We start from the raw sequence: 20,468 nt of genomic DNA, 5'->3' as shown, positions 1-20,468 counted from the left end.
CAATAAAACGGCCTAGCGCTCATCAAGCAATCGGGCTTCTACTGAAATAGGTAAAATCAATAACAATCTTCTTAGGTAATATCAGGGATTTCACTTAATGCTTAAGGTCTTAATATTTGGCAACCTAACTCTAATAGTCGTGATTCGGTTTGTCGCCTCTATTACCAAGAATTTAGGTTCAAATTAGCAACTAACATCTCTGTCAAGCACGTTAGTCTTTAGTAAAGCCGTCTGAATCTGAATTTGAAATCGTTCGTCACATGGTGATATTTGAAGGCGCAACTCCCGAAGTCGCACGCGCACGGCCGCATACTGCGCTTTTGTGCGACCCCCGATTGAACTGTTACGAGATGAGATATGTTCTACACGAACGCTATACAGGGTGCTTGCTTTGTTCGGCTACTGTGCCTGTAGAAGGGTACTGTGGTATCGCTTTCCGAGGCCGACTGATTGCGCACTTGTTATAATGTTGTTATTACTAGATTTGAAAGTCTTGGTATATTGGTTAGCCCACCAGCCCAACAAGCATGGGGATAAGTACATATTTTATTAAAATATGTTCGAACGCTATACCAGCTTTTACCTTGGTACTGTTGCCACAAAACCAATTCCTGAGTGAATATGTTATGTAAATTAATTATAGATATAAATGGTTTTAAATGTGAGATACTGTAATTTATGACGTGTAAAACTATTGTTTTATAAAGAAATAAATGAATGAATGAATAATGGGCTTTCCCCGGGCTTAAAGAAGTCACTTTTACAGTTTTCAGGAAATATGTAAGTATGTACTCATTAATTAAACAAGAAAACTTAGATTACGCATACAATAGATTTCTTATCTTACACTAACACAGACCTATAATATATTTATATTATTTATTGAAAAGCAAATTGTAAGAATAAATTATATTTAAGTATTTAAATAAATAAATTACAAGTAAAAAAATAAACACTTAAAGAATCTTTAAAAGAAGATATTAAAAATTAAATTAATTAATAATATAACTAAAAATAAAGCTAATAAAATTAACTTAAAAATACTTACCTAAAAGAATTTTCTAAATTTTTCCCCCAAGGCAAATAAGTGCCCATCACGCAGGCGGCATTCCCACGCTGGATTGCGATGGACAATCTTTGTGCGAGAAAGCCGCCCGCGCGAGTGTCAGCTGTAGCCTCTCTCAAACAATATGACAACGTGGTCTGTAGGTATAGGCTGTAAAAAGTAAAAACTCTTTGAATTGTGTTAGAGTAAAGACATTTTTGATAATATCGTGTTATGTGCAAAAGAGTAAAATTTGTATAGTTACTTATCCCTGTTTGGTTATCAAGACTAAACAAATTAAACAGAAAATAAGCTATAGAAAGTTATAGCACACAACCATTTTCTATTAATTTGTTTATTGATTTGGATAAGTTTATTTTTACTCGACCACCAAATTGAGTCAATAATATTTAACACTCTGTATAAAATGCGATCGCCAGCGCAGCGCAAAAACGCGGCTTTACACTAAACCAATAATAGAATAAAATCAATCTATACACCCTCTCCACGCACACCACCACACATCAATCAATGATTTTCCTATACACGCGCACATAGCTAATCCAAAATCGGCTATCGGTAATATTGGCATTGTAAACATTTATAGGATATTTGCAAACTATTTCGACAAACGCTAAAACTACACCCGTCCCTTTCTTACATCCGAGGGTGACTCAATCGGGAGCTAGTGAAAGCGAGACAGGGAGATCGGTTTTACAACTTCGCAGAGGGACAATGGCGACGCTATTGTTGAATGTACCCCAAACTTTTTTTTAGGTCACATAAAAGTATTACATTCGATGGGGACGTGCTGCCTGCATTCACTTATTGCATTCGTTTCGCAGTCAACACAGAAGAAGGATCGTCGCCCACGCAGTCCGGTTTAGTGCTAAATCTATGCAGTGATTAGTGACAGTGAGTGAATAAGTGCAGCATGACGTCAGCGGCCACTACTAATCGTGCGCATGACATGTGGAACAATTGTGCCGACATGATCAATCAAGGTGACTTACAAACGAAACAATACAATTACAAACCAATGATGCCAAGCTTGTATAATTACCAAAACAATGCTTGCAGTGCTAACGCAGACTATTATCCCCCGTACATGCAAAGTGCCGACTTTTACAAAGCTTACGGGAACAATCAGACTGATACTGTAGTTAAATCCGAGCCGGGTAATTGGCAGAACTATCATTCAAATTACACAGATAGTCATGCTAATATAGAAATGGTCAACAGATGGAGAGAAATGAACTATTACAGACAACAACAGCCGCATCAGAATCCCTACGCATACGATCAGAGAAGTAACACAATGGCTAATCAAGTGCCTTTAGATAGCGTGGAGAGAGAGGATACTCGATCCATGAATTCGCCAGGTCAGTGCAGTTTGCCAGAAACCAGCTACGGGTCGCCACAAAGTGTCACGAGTGCTAAGCCACCCAGCCCTGAAGCAGATTCAGGAAAGCTACGCGCCCTGCTGTCAAAACCAAAGAAAAATGAACCATACAAATCATACACGCAAGAAATATTGCAACGAATGATGAACCAAGCGGATCCAATCACGGACTGGGAAAAAAAGAACGAAATTAAAGCGGATAAGGAATGCAATTTGTCGCAATTTCATGGTGGATACGAGGCGGAAGGTCAGACGTCAGTCAAGAGTGCTGGTGGGGCGGCGAAAGAAGTGCCGTCATCGGGAGTCGACTGTCAGGACGTGACGAGGGTCGAGGCAGGCGGGGACAATGCGGATTACGCCGATACCAAGATGGCCGCTGCAGCCGATGTGCAGGGATTCTACCCGTGGATGAAAACTATTGGCGGTATGTTACTTTTCAATACTTTCCATTGTTTACTTACTTTAATAAAATAACTACGTCACAATTATAAAAACAAAACTTATAAGATTATTAGACTAGACTATAAGACCTAACATAGTTTTATTATTTTTAATTACTTAATACAATCTATGACTTCAATAAATATGTATTGTAATTTAATAATGAACATATGTTTAATTTCGTATTTATTTTGTTACAGGTGACGACAAAAAGGAGGGATCAAAGAGGACAAGACAGACCTACACCAGATTCCAAACGTTGGAATTGGAAAAAGAGTTCCACTTCAACAAATACTTGTCGAGACGACGAAGGATAGAGGTCTCCCACGCCCTCGGCCTGACTGAAAGGCAAATCAAGATCTGGTTCCAGAACCGACGGATGAAAGCGAAAAAAGATGGAAAACTAAACGCTTCTCCAGACCCGTATGGCGCTGAAGAAATTGGTGCTACTTCTTTAGGCAATATGCCTGAATATATGGACACACGGCAGATGCCCCTAGACTACCCTGGATATCATATGGGTAACGGCCCACAGTCAAACCTGGCACATATGCCAGCGATACCGCAGAATTGTATGATGCCACCATACAATGTGCCTAAAATGTGACCCGTAAAATAATTATAGTAACAGTTGATTTGTAATTCTCTTGTTCCGGCGTTTAACGTAAAGTATGAAACTAATTTTACACGACATAAACACTTAACTCGAAATTTCTTTATTTGTCTCTCTATCGCTCGAATATTTGGATAGAGTGGCAAATAACAAAATTTCCATTTTTGTGTTTCGTGGTGGGCCCTCAGTGCGTCCTGTTCGCGCGCATGACACCGCGCATGTGCATGTGCACGCGCTGAACGCGGCGTACCGAGATCAAATTGGTATCATATTTAACGTGAATAAACGTCTAACAGGCGTATTTCAATTACAAAAACACGATTAAAGTATCTTTGGTAGTGAATAGGGTATTAATATAAAAACAAAGATTATACATATTCTATGACCGCAATGCAGATTGATTATGTAGTCGAGAATTTTGTAGCAGTTGATTGATTTCTTAAATACGAGTATTTGATTATTTGGATGCATATGATTACAGTTTTAATTAAGTGTCTGATTACATTTCTAGTAAGTAACAATTATGTAAATTTTAAAATTAGTGATCTTCTTGATTTGTTGTTACCTACACAACGATTTATTTCCAGATAGCTTTCCGTATAAAAACGTTATTTTTGTAATAAAGATCGATTACTTACATATGATTTATTTCGTACTCGTAAACATGTTTAGTTAGTAATTTTTGTAAATATAATTTTAAGATATTACGTAAGTTTTGAACATAAATGCTAAAATTATCATGTAAATAATAAATGTAAGAAAAAGGGTTCCTATTAATATAAGTTATATAACATATCCTAGTGAGATATTTTATGGAGTATTATTAAGGATGATTATTTATGAATGATATTTTTGTACTTCTCTAGTCATTTAAAGGGCGCTATAATAAAGAGGAGTTTTGATTCCTGAATGAAAATAAAACTTGTATTTATTTTTGTCTAGTATTTTAGAAATCTCTCAATGGCTGAGTAATGCACTTTAGTCCTGTTCCACGATGTTTATGTTACGCATTATATATTTTGTTAACTGTTCATATCATAAAGAAAAAATAAAACCAATATCAAGTAACCATATACTTTAGATTAGGCAGATTTTTCAAAATGATAAAATAGTTAAAATAAGAGTACATATTCTCGACTGTTGACGACCGGTTTGGCCTAGTGGGTAGTGACCCTGCCTACGAAGCTGATGGTCCCGGGTTCAAATCCTGGTAAGGGCATTTATTTGTGTGATGAGCATGGATATTTGTTCCTGAGTCATGGGTGTTTTCTATGTATTTAAGTATTTATAAATATTTATATATTATATATATCGTTGTCTAAGTACCCTCAACACAAGCCTTATTGAGCTTACTGTGGGATTTAGTCAATTTGTGTAATAAAATAATGTCCTATAATTCAATTCACGGTCCAAGTGTATTGTCATGCACTTCAGACCATATTTTCATATGCAATATGTACTATGAATTTTCTTCCTGATATAGTGTCTTTACAAATTCGATACAATAAGACACAAACATTATAATAAATAATATAAATAGCATTTCAAACTTTCGGGTTTTAAACACATATTTAAAACCGTGTCGAAACTCGAAACGTCAGAAATAAAGGTAACAAAATAAATTCGCGGTAGTCTCGGTATTTAATATGTTTTAAAATTATATTATTTATATATATTCGCACCAAAAATTCAATCATTAACTTCGTATCAATTACTGATTTATCATTTACCTATTAGCTGCCCTGTATATTTTTTTAAATCTTAACGCAGCATTTTAAATCTCATTATCTTTTTTTTGCTTCAACTGATATTGCGAAACAAAAGGGTCTACAAAAGAATACCTTTGCAAATTTCCCAAAACTACCTAAACCTAACGGGCATTCATTTAAAATCGGAGCCCCGAACAATGTGTTTGTTAGCTAAACAACAAAGTACAAAAAGGGACCTTAAGTAAATAAATTAAAGTCTATAATCCGTCAAAACCCAGTTTTAACACAGTATCCCTTTCGGCATAGTTGCAAAGGGTTTAAACACTGCAAGTTCATTGCTCTCAAGGGATATCGAATGTTGGCGGCAATTTTGACATGTTTTGACTGCCGACTTTGAATTTTGCTTAGTAATCCTGTAAAGGGTTTTGGCTACTGGAATTGTGATTTTTTGTTAAGCGGTTTACGGAGTTAATCATGTTATACAAGGATAATTTGAAGCAAATATAATACAGCAAACAAATGGCAAAAAATGCGCGTAATGCATATTTTAGGATTTTATACGAGAGTAACGGCCCGATTTGAAATGTAAAATACGTCAAATATTAGATCTAGATACGATATGGATCGGATATGCCACTATCAAAAGTAACGTTTCATCAAAGAAAAACGTCACTTTTGACACTGACATATCCGATCTATATCGTATCTCGATCTAATATTTGACGTAACTTACAGTTCGAATCGGACAGTTAGTGGTTAGTAATTATCAGGATGATTGATTGCCTAGCACAGCGTAATGCGACGCGACTATAGGTATGCCACGGATACCGTGCCTACGCATGTAAGCTAATAGTACAGCTGCAAAACTCCTGGTAGAGCCTAGTGGTACGGGCGCACGACTTTCAAAGTTCGGTCAGGGGTTCAGTTCAAACCAGCGAGTTTTTCGGACCTTATGTACGTCGCTTTCCGGTGAAGGAAAACATCGTGAGGAAACCGGACTGACCCCAATAGGGCCTAATTTTCTCTATGGGTTGGGAGTGGGAGGTCAGATGGAAAGGAGTTTTGTAAAAACTAGTGCCTTATGCCAATTCTTGGGATTAGTTACCAAGCGAATCCCAGGCTCCCATGAGCCGTGGCACAAAGACAGGACAACGCCAGGAAAGGAAGATGATGATCTGATAGAACAACGCGCCAAAAGTCCAAAATCTTTGCATATTCCAATTACTAGTACTTATTCCAAATACAAACAGGACAATTCAACTCTGTAAAAAAATCTAGAAAAATACTTGCTCAAATATTATTATTTTCTATCCATAACTATTCTATCAAACCGCTTAGGCTCGCGATTGCTACTTAGAAAATAGGGGAGAGTCGGGTAATGACGTATGGTGAGGAAACGAACACGCCAAGTTCTTAGTAATTTGTAAAATGATTGGAACATTTATGAATTATATTCAACCGAGAATAAAACCTGAATATACTGTCAAAAAATGTCACACAAAGAGGTTTCTTGAACTGTGTAGGCACTACTAAGTAGGTAAGTATTAATTATAATTTAAAAAAAAAAAAGTATTGCGTACTTGCTTAAACTTAGTGATTTTTTTGGTATATCTTATTACAAGGTTTCGAACGTTGATATTCCATCCTGTAATAAAGGTAAACCTTAAATTTATTATTGTTATGTGTCAGGCAATCGAAAAATGATATGTTGAATAACCTAAAACTACCTTACTTAAAAAAATCTATGACTGATATTAGATATTAAGCAGAGCAAATATATTATGGGTCTTATACCTATGTATTTAGCAGGTATGTAAAAAAATCCTGCAAGTTTAACGTTAGCTTTGAACTAACAGATAAAATAATCCCGTCAAAAACAGTAAAAGTAAAAGACACTTATTTTACTGCAAATAATATTTAAGAGGTAATGTAAAACCTAGTTGGTTAATTTATTAAGTACCGTCCTATATACCGATCCATAGAACTAAACTATCATAAATTGTTACCTGATAATGATTAGTTAACTAATTACCTTTTATAGTGACTGTATCAATATAAGAGATTTCTTAATTATTTAAATATAATGACTTGGTACTTGATTATATTGATATAGCTTAGCTTTATCCATATCAAAGTACCGAATAGCTTCGAGAAAAGAGGGTATGGCTGTGCCTCCTTTGTTTTGAATGACTTGGCGGGGATACTGCCATGTGTTATATATTACTAAAGCACGTTCGAACTTGCCCTACTCTCCTCTACCGATACTAGCATCGCTTTCATGGATGATTTTAAAGCATTTTTAGTTTATAATTTATATAGTACATGATGACATAACATAAATTTGAATATTTTAATAAAATAATTTAATTGATTTCCTGTTAAAATAATTCTACAATCTACGTTATTTTAAGTTTTGTTCGTGCTCGTTATAGGATAAATTGGCTAAGCGAAATGGTAGCCAGAATGGATCGATAAAATATACATTTTTTATACACAATTTTTTATGGACAATACTAAATGGAATGGGTACAATTAATAATTATAAGAAGTTTATTCTTTACTAATAGCTAATAAAATTTTTGGACCGTTCAGCTTTGGAGCCTTCATATATCCAGCAAAAATACGGCGTACAGAGATAAATAAAAAGTACCTAGAGGCAATAAACTAAGACAGTCGAAAAACCTCGTTTTCTTGAGTCGGTTAAAAATATAACCTGCAGATAAAAATGTAATGTAGGCCATTAGAGCAACAGTTTGCAAAATTCGCATCTAACTTCATAGCGATCGGACCCTTCCTTTAGAAAGTTGACCCTCCAGTCTATTCAATAGACAAACACAATACGACGCGCGAGAGGGATATCAAGATTACCCAGACAAGTGCTGGATAGAGAGGCAAATACAGCATCCCTTTGTTTAGGGGTAGACCCTCAGTACGCTTGCGTGGACATTCTACCAAAATGGCTGCTTGAGCACAGTGTCTATTTTGATATTTTTGATTATGTTCTATTTTTGTATGAAAATACTGAAACAATCTGACAGTAGTTGATTAGTGTTGATTTTTTTTATAACGTTTTTAGTTCATAATAAGTTGATATTAAGAAGAAAGTTCTGAAGGCAACCAAGCAGGTGAGTTATCCATGTTATTTTTCTGCTTAGAATAATCATGTATTTTATAGTAAATTAATATAAATGCTGTGTTTCATTGTTGACTGAGTAAACTTTAAATTTGATATCTGTAGTTTCATATTTTATAAGTAGGGAAGAGTCACAAAATTACCGCCATCTATATGTTTACTTTGGAACTACATTCATGACGTCATTTGCCTTGGTGAGATAATTTTTTACATCAGTAACTAGGAAATATAAATTATTTTATTTCACTGAATCAAAAGTTCTACTATAATTGTTTCTTTTTTGTTCCTTCTCTTTCGTCTTACCATCAATACAGCAACAACACCTCAATATATTTTACCAAATTACTGCTACTGTTTACAAAAGTAGCCAGTAATCAATTTCGTGTCCTAATCCAACGCAAGAAGATCGTTCTATTGAATCGCTCTGGTTTTCCGTTGGCAATTAGAAGTTTGCAGATCAACACATTGAGCAGTTCGCTTGAATGTAGACTCTAATTAATCCTAGTCGAATGAGGCTGCCTTCATTGACGACGGATCAAAAGAAACCTCCTAATGGATATTTGAATACGACTATAGTTCTTTGGGTCCGGAATCGGCGTTGTATGCGTCAGGGCTTAGGAATGAACCGGCGACGTAGTTGCTAGTTTTATTTATTTGAGGCGCAATTGACCTCAAATCTAAAGAACGTAAACTAAAGATTTCTCAATTCGTTTAATTTTATAACCAGCAACTTTTAACGTAATAAGTAATAAAACCACGAATCATAAAGTTATTACAAGCGATAAATAATTATAGGCAAAGCTTTATCTGTCATTTGTTTTTTCTGTTAATGTTGGGTTTATCTTCCTATTACATATGGGTGAGTTGCAATTTTTTTTTACATGAGAGAACTGAAACTAACTTCGTAGTTTATAAGCTGTGATTAGTCTTACGTTAAATGATTCATTTGGGTTACAAAAATTTACCATGTAGCAATTTACATTGTATGTAATTACAAAATATAACACAACACAAATTATTGTGCTGTATTTTGTAATTGCATACGCTTACACATTTTCATGCATATACAATAAATAGAAATGGTTTAATTATCGTAACACAAAGGAATCAATTAACTTTTGACTAATTACAGGTCCTTAACTATGTACAATTTTTTACAATTCACTCATATGATAATGATTTTAATTGTCTTCTTAGGGTAATGTAGACACACTCATTTAGTATTCAATTTAAGAACGGATAGACTGTTTGACTGTTTTACACAATTTTTGTGCAGTATTAATTTATGTTACAAAATCTATAACACTTCTCCAGACTCCAAGCCTGCCGTCCAAGTTGCTGAAGCATCCATCTAGCTTGGTAGCAACTCAGGAATACCTTCTAAATGAATCCATCAAAGTTACTCTGGTAAGTGACAAATTCTGCCTTGTTAGCTTTCTTTTAATTATTAGGTTCCCCTCTTCTTTTGGCTTAGCTTCTAGGACTTCTGGCCTACCTTATCTTATCTTTAGGTACTTACAAACTGGCATTACCTAAATTTTTAATTAACTATGCCATTAATAAACGAAGAATTTTAACGTTGCAGTTCCCACATATTGATAAAAAATAGTCTATATTATTAAATTATTATTATATAATTATTTTTCCGAAACTCCATGCCGTCATACGTAGCTTGATAAATTGAAAAACAATCATTACCTGTTCTAAATAACCTGCGCCGCCATATACACCACCACTAATACTAATAGCATAAACACCTATTTTATACTACATTGACCTACTAACACGAAATACGTAAGATACAAGTTTTATGTCACTTAGTTTAGGTATTAATGTAAAATACGTTAGAGACAGTTACAATTTTTGCTTACAATCTTATATTTTATGTTTACTTTTCAAAACCATGTTTGTACATTTATTTATAGCATGTATGTACTGTTTAAGCGTAGGTATTATGTTTGTTTTAAAATTTGGATATTTTTCAATGCAAAAAGCTTTATCTCATCTTGTCTTATAATATGTATAAGTATGCCAAATTCTTACAATATATGCCGATATGATGTGATCATCGCACATTCTTGCTAGTATTACGAAATATTTTTTAAAATAATACGGCAAAGTATTCAATACTGGCCCAGTTTATCGCAATAGACAGACAATTAACGACTGAAGGTCGTTAATTAAAATGTTATACCCATTTATTAATATCCACTTCGCAAATTTAAAATGCCTACATTTGGTAACATATTTCAACAGTGCAATTAATTATACTATTTCAAGTGCATAATGTATGAAGCTGAAAAACATTTGCCTGGACGATATATTGCATGCTCCACTTAACCGAGTGCCACTTCAAGCTAACCAACATTTAGTGAGATCTTGGGTTACAGATAGTTGTTAGTGAGTTTGGATTCATACTTGTTGTGGTTTGTCTGCAGTTACTTTGCTCATAAGCAATGGGAATAATATTCTTGTTATCTAAAGTAGGCAAGGTCATCACGTGGTCTATTCGGCTTGCTTTGATTACCAAGTTATCAGTACTCGTAAATTAAGAGTAATTATGTGTAATAAACAATTAATATTTCCTTTAAATACGTTTCAAAGAGATCGATATTCGTAGGTTTTCTTTGATGTTTGATTGTTGATTTTACATAGATGTTATTTTTAGTTTTACTTTGTGTATTTCGGGAACTATAATAGATCATAGAACTAAAGTAATATTATTTCCGAACTAATCTTCGTTTGTATCCTAGTAGCGGAACAAATGATTTAAATTAGACAAGTCAGATCGCGGTACTTGATGCAAAATAACTTAAATCGCTGGAGTATGAATGAAGAAAAAAATGTTTTTTTTTTTGTTAATGACATTTTAACTCATGTATTGCAAGAAAATTATTAATTAGTATACTATTATATTATTAAATAGTATTCAAAGATTAAATTTTGCATTAACCTTTTTTAAGGCCAAAATAATATTTCGTACATAGTAGTAATTGCCCGAGTTTACCCAACTAAGATATGGAACGGTTTCGTACGCTGGTCACCAAAAACCTTACCAAAAATTTTAATCGTTTCGACCCTCAGGCCTACATAGCTACATTGATCAGCGGATCTGCTTTCGAACGTCGCCAGCGAAGCGTTCTTGATAAATGATGCCGGGACAATGTGAGTGCAGAATCTTTTGTCAATCGTTTTTGTATGGACTGATGTTTCTGTGACGTGCCTGTGACGCGGGACTGTGGGGTATGTGGGCAGGTGCGATCTATACAATCATATATACTTTATTGTTGGTATAGACATTGTAGTTTTATTACTGAAATATTACGAAACGGCTGAAAATACCTAAAAAGCTGAATAATGTTTTTTTTTTTCACCGTAGTTTCACTAAAACGGATTATAATGAAATCTTCTTGAAAACTGATAAATATAGTTGGATATTTAAATACTACAGCATTTATCTACAAGTAACAAGACTAACGGCTAAAACTTTACAGTAGTTAGTTCTATAAAATTAATATGTAGGTAACTATGATTGGGAGCTTTCTCCTCTTACTACTTATTTGTATCTTTGAAATCAATGAAAGGAATGTTCCGCCTAATAATTCTTATATTATATCTAATAATAATAATAATTCTTATATTATTATTCTTATAATTCACTCTGTGGTTTGGCAGAAGTATATTGTAAATATTTATAAGGCATGAAATGTGAATAAACGTTTATTTATTTATTTATTTTTTTTTTATATTTTTGAATTTCGAGCGCTCGATTTCGTCACTCGAAAATCTGTGGAAAACGGCGAAATGCTATTTTTAGGGTTCCGTAGCCAAATGGCAAAAAACGGAACCCTTATACATAGATTCGTCATGTCCGTCTGTCTGTCCGATTCTGTCACAGCCACTTTTTTCCGAAACTATAAAAGCTATACTGTTCAAACTTGGTAAGTAGATGTATTCTATGAACCGCATTATGATATTTACACAAAAATAGAAAAAAAAAACAATAAATTTTGGGGGTTCCCCATACTTAGAACTGAAACTCAAAAAAACTTTTTTCATCAAACCCATACGTGTGGTCTATCAATGGATAGGTCTTTAAAAATGATATTGAGGTTTCTAATATCATTTTTTTCTAAACTGAAAAGTTTGCGCGAGAGACACTTCCAAAGTTGTAGAAAGTGTGTCGTCCCCCCCCCCCCCCCCGTAACTTCTAAAATAACAGAATGAAAAATCTAAAAAAAATATATGATATACATTGCCATGCAAACTTCCACCGAAAATTGGTTCGAACGAGATCTCGTAAGTAGTTTTTTTTAATACGTCATAAAAATTAAAAATAATTTTTTATTTCATCAAACCCATACGTGTGGGGTATCTAGGGATAAGGGGTCTTCAAAAATGATATTTAGGTTTCTAATATCATTTTTTTCTAAACTGAATAGTTTGCGCGAGAGACACTTCCAAAGTGAAAAAATGTGTCCCCCCCCCCCCCCCCCCTGTAACTTCTAAAATAACAGAATGAAAAATCAAAAAAAAATATATGATATACATTACCATGCAAACTTCCACCGAAAATTGGTTTGAACCAGATCTAGTAAGTAGTTTTTTTTTAATACGTCATAAATGGTACGGAACCCTTCATGGGCGAGTCCGACTCGCACTTGGCCGCTTTTTTTAAATACGAGCGATAGAAATTGGGAATCGAGTGGTATTTACCACTTCTATTTTTGTTTATAATTATATTACCCAGTAGAATTTAAATGCCTAATAGTGGAGATAGAATTGATATCATTTTACGTTAAATCATTAAATTATAGTAGGTACAGTCAAGTGTAAAAATATGGGTGTACACATCTTACTCAAAAATATGTCCCATAGCATCTTATTCCAGTGTAATAAGCATATAATAAAGAGCGTAGTACCATATTTATGAGACGATTCTCTCGATACATATTTTTGCAGCTGACTGTACATAGTTACCTACTTACATCTATAATCGCTCGGAAATATGTAAAAAAGTATTGGATATACAATTTATTAATTACATATTATATTTATTATATGTCACGTGCATTTTACGTTACGTACACATAAAACGTGCGAGAATATACAAGGCAATTGTCACAAAAACCAACACAGACCGCATGTAACCTCTCAATACGAGTATTATAATAGTCTCTGGCGGTATAAAATTTATGCTCATCGATTATTGAACGACTCGTGTATTTCCATTTATTTACAGCACAGCCGAGTTAAAATATTAGGCTAACCACTCTTTCGTGACCTTCAAAAACATATTAAAGAATTTTTAACCCTTAAAGGGACCAGAAATCCACAATCCAAGTCTCATCAGCTCATCACCATATAGTCCTAAAAATTCTGGTTAAGGAAAAAAATACAGAAAGGGTGGCAATTTTTTCCTTAGGTTTAATATCATAATGTATCATATAAAGATTTAATGTTTTTGCTTAACTAAAACTAAATAAATATATGGCTTCGCCCTTATGAAATGTTTTCAAAAACTGTATGGATATAAACATATAATTTTTGAACCAGCTCTCAAAATTTTTCGAAACCCGTTTACTTGAGAAATGCGGCCGGTAGAGGAAAAGCTGAAGAGATTAGAGAAATACGGAAGAATTTTTGCCCAAGCTAAAATGAAGGCACTTCGCTCGTACTTCGAGCTCAATCGGTTTATCTAAATAACAGTAAAGAAAATAGGCGGTATTGACTGATTTCTCTTACACACCAATTTTAGATGAGGCCATTTTGTTTTTTTTTGTAAATAAATTAAGACTCATCTGAAAAGAAATAAACTCAAGTCTCTACGAAATACTCTCGGTTCTCTAACAAGTTAAAATGACTCAAGCTACGACTTAATAATATGAGTCCGAAAAACTAGTAGAGGACTCAAAATCATACAATATTATTCATACGTATGGAGACCACAGTCACATTGATGACTAGACTGTTCGATTCGTAACGATTTTGCGAACAAGCGATTGGAATCGCAAATTTGATCGTTTCGCCACCGTTTAATCGCGGTTATTATAATATTGCAATTTAACGCCCTCACCAAATCAGTAATGACTTAATTTTGAACTTTCATGTTTTAACATAATTCCGAGGCTTCTGAAATTGCGGCAGACTTAATTGTGCATTTAATGTGATGCAGGCGTTTTATATTGGTGAGGAAAACTTAAATATTTTTATGGATATGGATAAAATTGTCTAATAAGTACATTATATACCTGATTAGCATTTTTAAAATATATTTTAAGTGCGGAGTTTAATAGGGTCTTTTTAAGCACTGCATTTTTATTATGACTTTGAACTTGAACATACCTAACACTGGGAACAAATTTATAAACGCGCTGCATCAGAAGATTGTGTCACTTCTGTAATGTCGACAACGTCCATAATTTGCTCCAAAACTCGAAATTTATAATTATTATATTTTGGTTGCTATTTATTAACACAAAATTTGTTTAAAATTGTTTTTCGTTACTATTTATATTGTAGTATGTTGATATATATTAATCATAATAACTAGAATCAGAAATGTTTATTGTGTAAAATCTGTAGGTACAAGAAGTAGCTAAAAAAAAGAATAGAAAAGAAGAAGAAGAAGCGTAGAAGTATTATGCCTATTTAAAATAGAGCCTCACTACTATCATGTTGTTTTAAATTAACGTAAAAACTGTTGGAACTGTGCCGTTCTCGAGAACCTTCTCAATGTTCTCCTGCGACAACATTCCCCATAGTTAACGGAGAACGTTCTCGAGAACGGCACAACTAGTTGGAGCACATGGGCACAATTAACGGTATAATCCTTTTCGTTTTAGTACGAAAAGTATTATTATCCTTAACTTTAAAAGTCTCGTCAATTCCATTGATCGTCAGTCTTATTTCAGATCAAGCCGTACCTGACTAAAATATAATTTAATACGACGCCGCCCAGAATGGCCTTCCAGTATTACTTGGTCCCCATTCTATTTAAGGTGTAGATGAATTTAAGTGTAGATTGGGTGAAGCGGGGAGTTCGAGCTGCGGTGGCGGTGGCCGGCGTCAATGTCACTTATGTGTTTAACCCGGCGAGTGGATGGAGGAAATGATAGATGGCGCTCGGAGCGGCCCGTTGCGAATGTCTACGGAGTGTTTATAGAGCTGATAGTACGATGTTTTTCTTGGACAAAGATTTATTGAGTTTAGACTGAACCGAAATGTCTTGTGTACAAGACAAGCACAGTCTCCGTTTTGGTTTAACCTCGTAAGTCCCCGCGTACTTGTACAAGTACAAATTAAATTTGGTTTTTAAACTCTTATAAAAGAGAGTTCCAAATTAACAAGTAAAAAAATCAAGGTACAAATTTAAATCAGTAATATTTGAATGATTGACGTCTATAATTATTGCGGTACTTATCAGTTCTCTTACGAACTTTTGTATATTTCAAATTATTAACCAAAAACTGGTTATTGCGCCTTTTATATTAAAATACCTACTCTGCTACAAAATTACTTCTTGCTTCATCTCTACTTTTTGCCACGGCTCATGGGAGACCTTTTGAAAAAATTATCTTCGTCTTCTTCCTCGCGTTGTCCCGGCATTTCTCCACAGCTAATGGTAGCCTGGGGTCTGCTTGAGAACTAATCCCAGGATTTGGCGTAGGCACTAGTTTTTACGAAAGCGACTGCCATCTGACCTTCCAACCCAGAGGGTAAACTAGGCCTTGTTGGGATTAGTCCGGTTTCCGCACGATGTTTTCCTTCACCGAAAAGCGACTGGTAATATCAAAATTATATTTTGAAAACATTATATTGCAAAATATTATTCAATACCACTGTTATCGGGTTTAAGATGAGATGGTAAGCACGTTATTATTTACTTATTTAGGCCTTGTATGTTTCTATTAAGAAATAACAAATATGCATATACTTGTCAGCTTATTCTCTTCCACTGCTACGCGATTGCCTCTGCCATTAAGCACAATCTTCATTTTATCCTATGTTTAGCCACCTCGCGTAGCTCGAACCACTCTGTATAATTCTTATTTTCCCACCGTACTGTCGACCCTCCGCGCTCACGAAATTCCAAATTGTTTCTGACTGACAGCTAAATGTAAGTTAGCATTGTTTGAAAGACGCACAGGCTCGGCTGCCCTTTCTATAATTACATCCCTCTACAAAATAACCCTCTTGTTTTGGCTAAGGAAAATAGTTGAATTTTTATCTTGTAGTTTTTGAAATATTTCTATAGTAAACACCCCTATAATGGAACAGGCACCAGTAATGGGATGGTATAGACAAATCCTGTAAAACAAGTATTTACCATCAGTTTTATTTTACCATAAAAAATAGCCAAATTGCTGCTAAAGTTTAATTTTTGGAAAATTAATGACGCTATACATCCCATGACTGGAGCAAAAAACCATAGTTTTAATTAGTTAATAATATTGGAACCAATTGCAGTAGGTTGCATTAAATACAAAGAAAACATAAACAATGAATTGGACATTCCACTTTTAAAGCATAATGCGGTAGAAATTTTACAGATGTCGGTGAAATACCAAAAATACCCCTAATTTTCTCTTAAATATCCCATGATTGATGCCGTTAACATACACATTGTTGTTGAAATAATGATGTATTTGGCATTTATTAGAGTTCGTCTAAGTTTGTAGTGAAATAATTCGGTAACACCAGCATAATCTTATAATTAAATATTTTTATTAAAGGTGGTATTGCCCGATTTAATAATATATGTGTATAGGTACTTACATATACTTACACTTAATTTACATTTAAAAAAAATAAGAGTTTTACAGAATCCTCACAATCTTTCACTAAAGCAGTATTTTTCCATAATTTGGACAAAAACTTACATAAGTACAGTCGAGGTCAAAGATACCTTATATTTACATTTTTCACCAGGTGCAAATGTTCAAACATATCTTTGACGTCGACTGTACTTTAAATAACGCAATTTTGAACAACGTGTTTCATTTTCAGCTTCTTTATTTTATTTACAATGTAAACAGCATATTTCCACCGTTTAAGACTTGTCTACACCCCTCAAAACTCCGACATAATAAATGAAGTCCCCGGCCGGTGTGAACCCGCCCTAACGCCGCGGATTGACGGCCAAACAAAACAAAACTTTCAATGGAAATTCTCCTCAAGTTTCCCGAGTTTTTTACCCGACCCTGGGAAATCTCATTAGAGTACCCTTGTTTAACTTTTTGCTGTAGAATTACTTTAGAATAGCTGCATAGTTTCTTTTTACATCTCTTTGTACATATAAACTTAATCGATATTAAACTGCTTTTATATCCAAGATATAAAATATTGGTACAGTCGCCATCAGATATATCGGAGCGGCTAAGGTATTCACAAATATCTGAACACGCCTCTATTGTCAAGGCGTTCGAGTCTGTGACCAGATATTTTTGAGCACCTCGGCCGCTCCAATATATCAGATGGCGACTGTAGTATTGGCTAATTTGAATTCCGGTAAGGGCATTTATTTTATTAGTGTTTTCATCACAAATGTATCTAAGTATGTATTTTTAACACCTGTAAAAAAATACTGGTATTATACGTTTGATGCCAATGTCTGTACGTCTATGAGTTCGATTTCGATGTGGTTTTTTAAACGTGAAAGCGAGTTTCGATAAAAATCGATCCAGAAGTACTTATATCAGCTCTTTTCCAAAATTATGTAAGGCATTTTTTCTTATCCCAGTCTAAAACCAGTGCTGGACTGGATCGAATCGCTTACATGAATTGCAGTCATTTTCAACATCCAGTAAATTTATGGAGACTGTTACCACAAGAACAACACGTGATCACTATTTAACGTTCAATCCAGCACTGGACAGCTGGACTGGACGCTGGATTGGGCGAGCTTTCCGTCCGTCCGTCCGTAGGCCGTCACTTTGCTGGAAATACTGGAATGCTCACTGGAATGAGTATATTCTTGTTCCGGTTCACATTATTCCAGTATCATTCCAGTACTTGATTGGATCACTGGATTGGCATGCTATTGGAATAGATGTGAACGGGGCATTAGTTCCAGTATCGTAACATTTACCTTTAGTTCTGTCTTTATTTCATCGGATTAAAAAAACCAATACCTATATTAGAAAACCATAAAAACCCTTAGGTAAATTTACATACATTTACATGAGATATCGGAAACGAACGGTATTACTGTAAAATCATACATTTTTATTTTCTAAACTTTTGATTTTAATTCTATTCTTTTGCGGTGATCGTTCTGACTGAACGTTTAGCGACCTTGAGTAAGGAGGAGTTTTAGACGATGGGTTTCGATTCGACGATGCCGAGGCCGGCTCCCTGACACGGCGCACGGCGGGGGTTGCAAAATGCATCGCAGTCATAATGTTTTTGTTTTTAAAATATATTGTATAATATGTATGCTAGTTTTAAGGTATTTATTTATGAGCCAATAGTTGCCTGAAAATAAAGATGTGTAATTTTATATATTTTTTTCTTATTTTTAATATAACATCTTTAGAGGCGTCTGTACCTACCTAGTAAGGTCAATACGGATGAGTGTGACTGCGGGGTAAGTGTGGCTGGCCTTCACATTGGGGCTATATACACATTGATTCAGGCTGGCCTTTACATTGGGGCTCGTGCACACACCGATTAGTGTTTATTGCGAGTTGATACATTTGTCAAGTAGTAGCAACTAGCAAGTAGCAAGTATCAAATCTACGAACTCGCGATAAACACTAATCAATAAGCCATGATAGGGTTGTTTCCATCTACAAATCTTAGGGCAGAATTGTATCCCAATAAATTCTTTTGGATTATATGAACATGTTAAACTACTTTTAGGGGACCTCTAATGACCATATTTTTGTAAATATTGAATTTAAAATATCTGGTGGCACACGTCACGTGACCAAACTCGAAACGTCTTTGAAGATTCTGATGACGTCACAACTCTCGGATTGACACTGTTGACAGTTAGGCGATAAACAACAAATGACAAATGTCAGTTGACAGTTCGTATCTTCTACGTGTGTATGTAGTTATGTGTCAAACCGTAAACTGTGACGTCACACAATTTTCAAAGAGCGTTTTGGGCGCGAAAGCATCTGTCAAAATATATTTTGTTAATTTAACATATTTAAAGCCGTTTATAGTATAAAAGTTGAATTTTAGGGCAACTTTTAGTTAATATAGAACGTAATACGAGTGTTTCAAAAAATTGAAAACAACCCTATTGCCATAGTAGTGTCAAACTGACATATTTGCTAACGTCTTATTCTTGCTAAGTAACTTATTTCTGTACATCTCGCTCGCACTAATATGCGAGTACGAACGAGACGCATAGAAAGTAAATTACGCACAAGCAAGCAAACATGTCAATGTCAAACTGTTGGTAACCATAAATACATGTCCTAACCGCCACACTTACTCCTGTAAACCTTATAGTAAAATATTACATTTGTAAATAGATTTAACACGTTTAGTGTAATTGTGGATAAAATTTAATCTTTTCTCCTCCTTGTTTCAGATCCTGAGGGACGACTGCTGCCAACTTCAAACTAGAACTTTAGTACTTAACTACTTGTTCACTGGCCTCGTGTAACCGTATCTTTATTTATAACAAAAAATGCTGTCTTTTTTAGAGTTATGCAGAGATATAATAATAATAACTTTTATATTTGAGTTTGATTACGCTCTTTGTTGGCAGTTTTGTGTTTTTAATTTTATACGATAATTATATGAGTTATTTTTTTCGATGGTGCTAAACATAGAATATGATATCATTTTATTTGTTGTTTTTTTCCTCCCTTAATTTTTAAACTACACTGTAAAGAGATAAGTAAATTAAACAAAGACTATAAAACGCCAAAAATATATTTGCTTTAATGGCGATAATGTCATCTAGTTGCCTGAGAGTTAAAACGAAAGGGGACGGGACGGCTGCTTCTCCATACAAACGTTCCCATTTTCCTCTCTGGCTATGATTTATTTATTTAAACTTTATTGCACACATTAACAAATGGCGGACTTAACATCTTGAGGCATTCTCTACCAGTCAACCATTGGGCTATTACGGATATTATGGAAAATATTTTTACATACTT

The 20,468-nt window shown here is 34.5% G+C and overlaps 1 protein-coding gene and 1 long non-coding RNA gene across 2 annotated transcripts; both read left to right on the top strand.

The window, feature by feature from the left end:
* The first annotated feature begins 1,091 nt into the window (after window positions 1–1,091).
* On the top strand, window positions 1,092–3,934 carry LOC133515968 (segmentation protein fushi tarazu-like). The gene is made up of 2 exons (XM_061848622.1): window positions 1,092–2,871; window positions 3,089–3,934. The coding sequence occupies exons 1-2, from the start codon at window positions 1,980–1,982 to the stop codon at window positions 3,493–3,495; spliced, it is 1,299 nt and encodes a 432-aa protein (XP_061704606.1). The 5' UTR covers window positions 1,092–1,979; the 3' UTR covers window positions 3,496–3,934.
* Window positions 3,935–7,839: 3,905 nt separating this feature from the next.
* Window positions 7,840–20,150, top strand: LOC133515967 (uncharacterized). Its single transcript, XR_009799145.1, has 3 exons — window positions 7,840–8,335; window positions 9,658–9,750; window positions 19,892–20,150. It is a non-coding gene; the product is annotated as an uncharacterized LOC133515967 (long non-coding RNA).
* Window positions 20,151–20,468: the final 318 nt, after the last annotated feature.

The sequence above is a fragment of the Cydia pomonella genome, chromosome 3, assembly GCF_033807575.1.
Source record: "Cydia pomonella isolate Wapato2018A chromosome 3, ilCydPomo1, whole genome shotgun sequence".
Classification (NCBI taxonomy): domain Eukaryota; kingdom Metazoa; phylum Arthropoda; class Insecta; order Lepidoptera; family Tortricidae; genus Cydia; species Cydia pomonella.
Note: the sequence above shows the minus strand (reverse complement) of the source record. Positions and strands in the feature narration are given on the sequence as shown.

What these genes read in the sequence shown, in the direction of transcription:
- LOC133515968 (XM_061848622.1), top strand. Translation starts at nt 1,980, where the DNA reads ATGACGTCAGCGGCCACTACTAATCGTGCGCATGACATGTGGAACAAT. An exon ending in GTGGATGAAAACTATTGGCG is followed by an intron (nt 2,872 to 3,088) that starts GTATGTTACTTT and finishes ATTTTGTTACAG; the next exon opens with GTGACGACAAAAAGGAGGGA.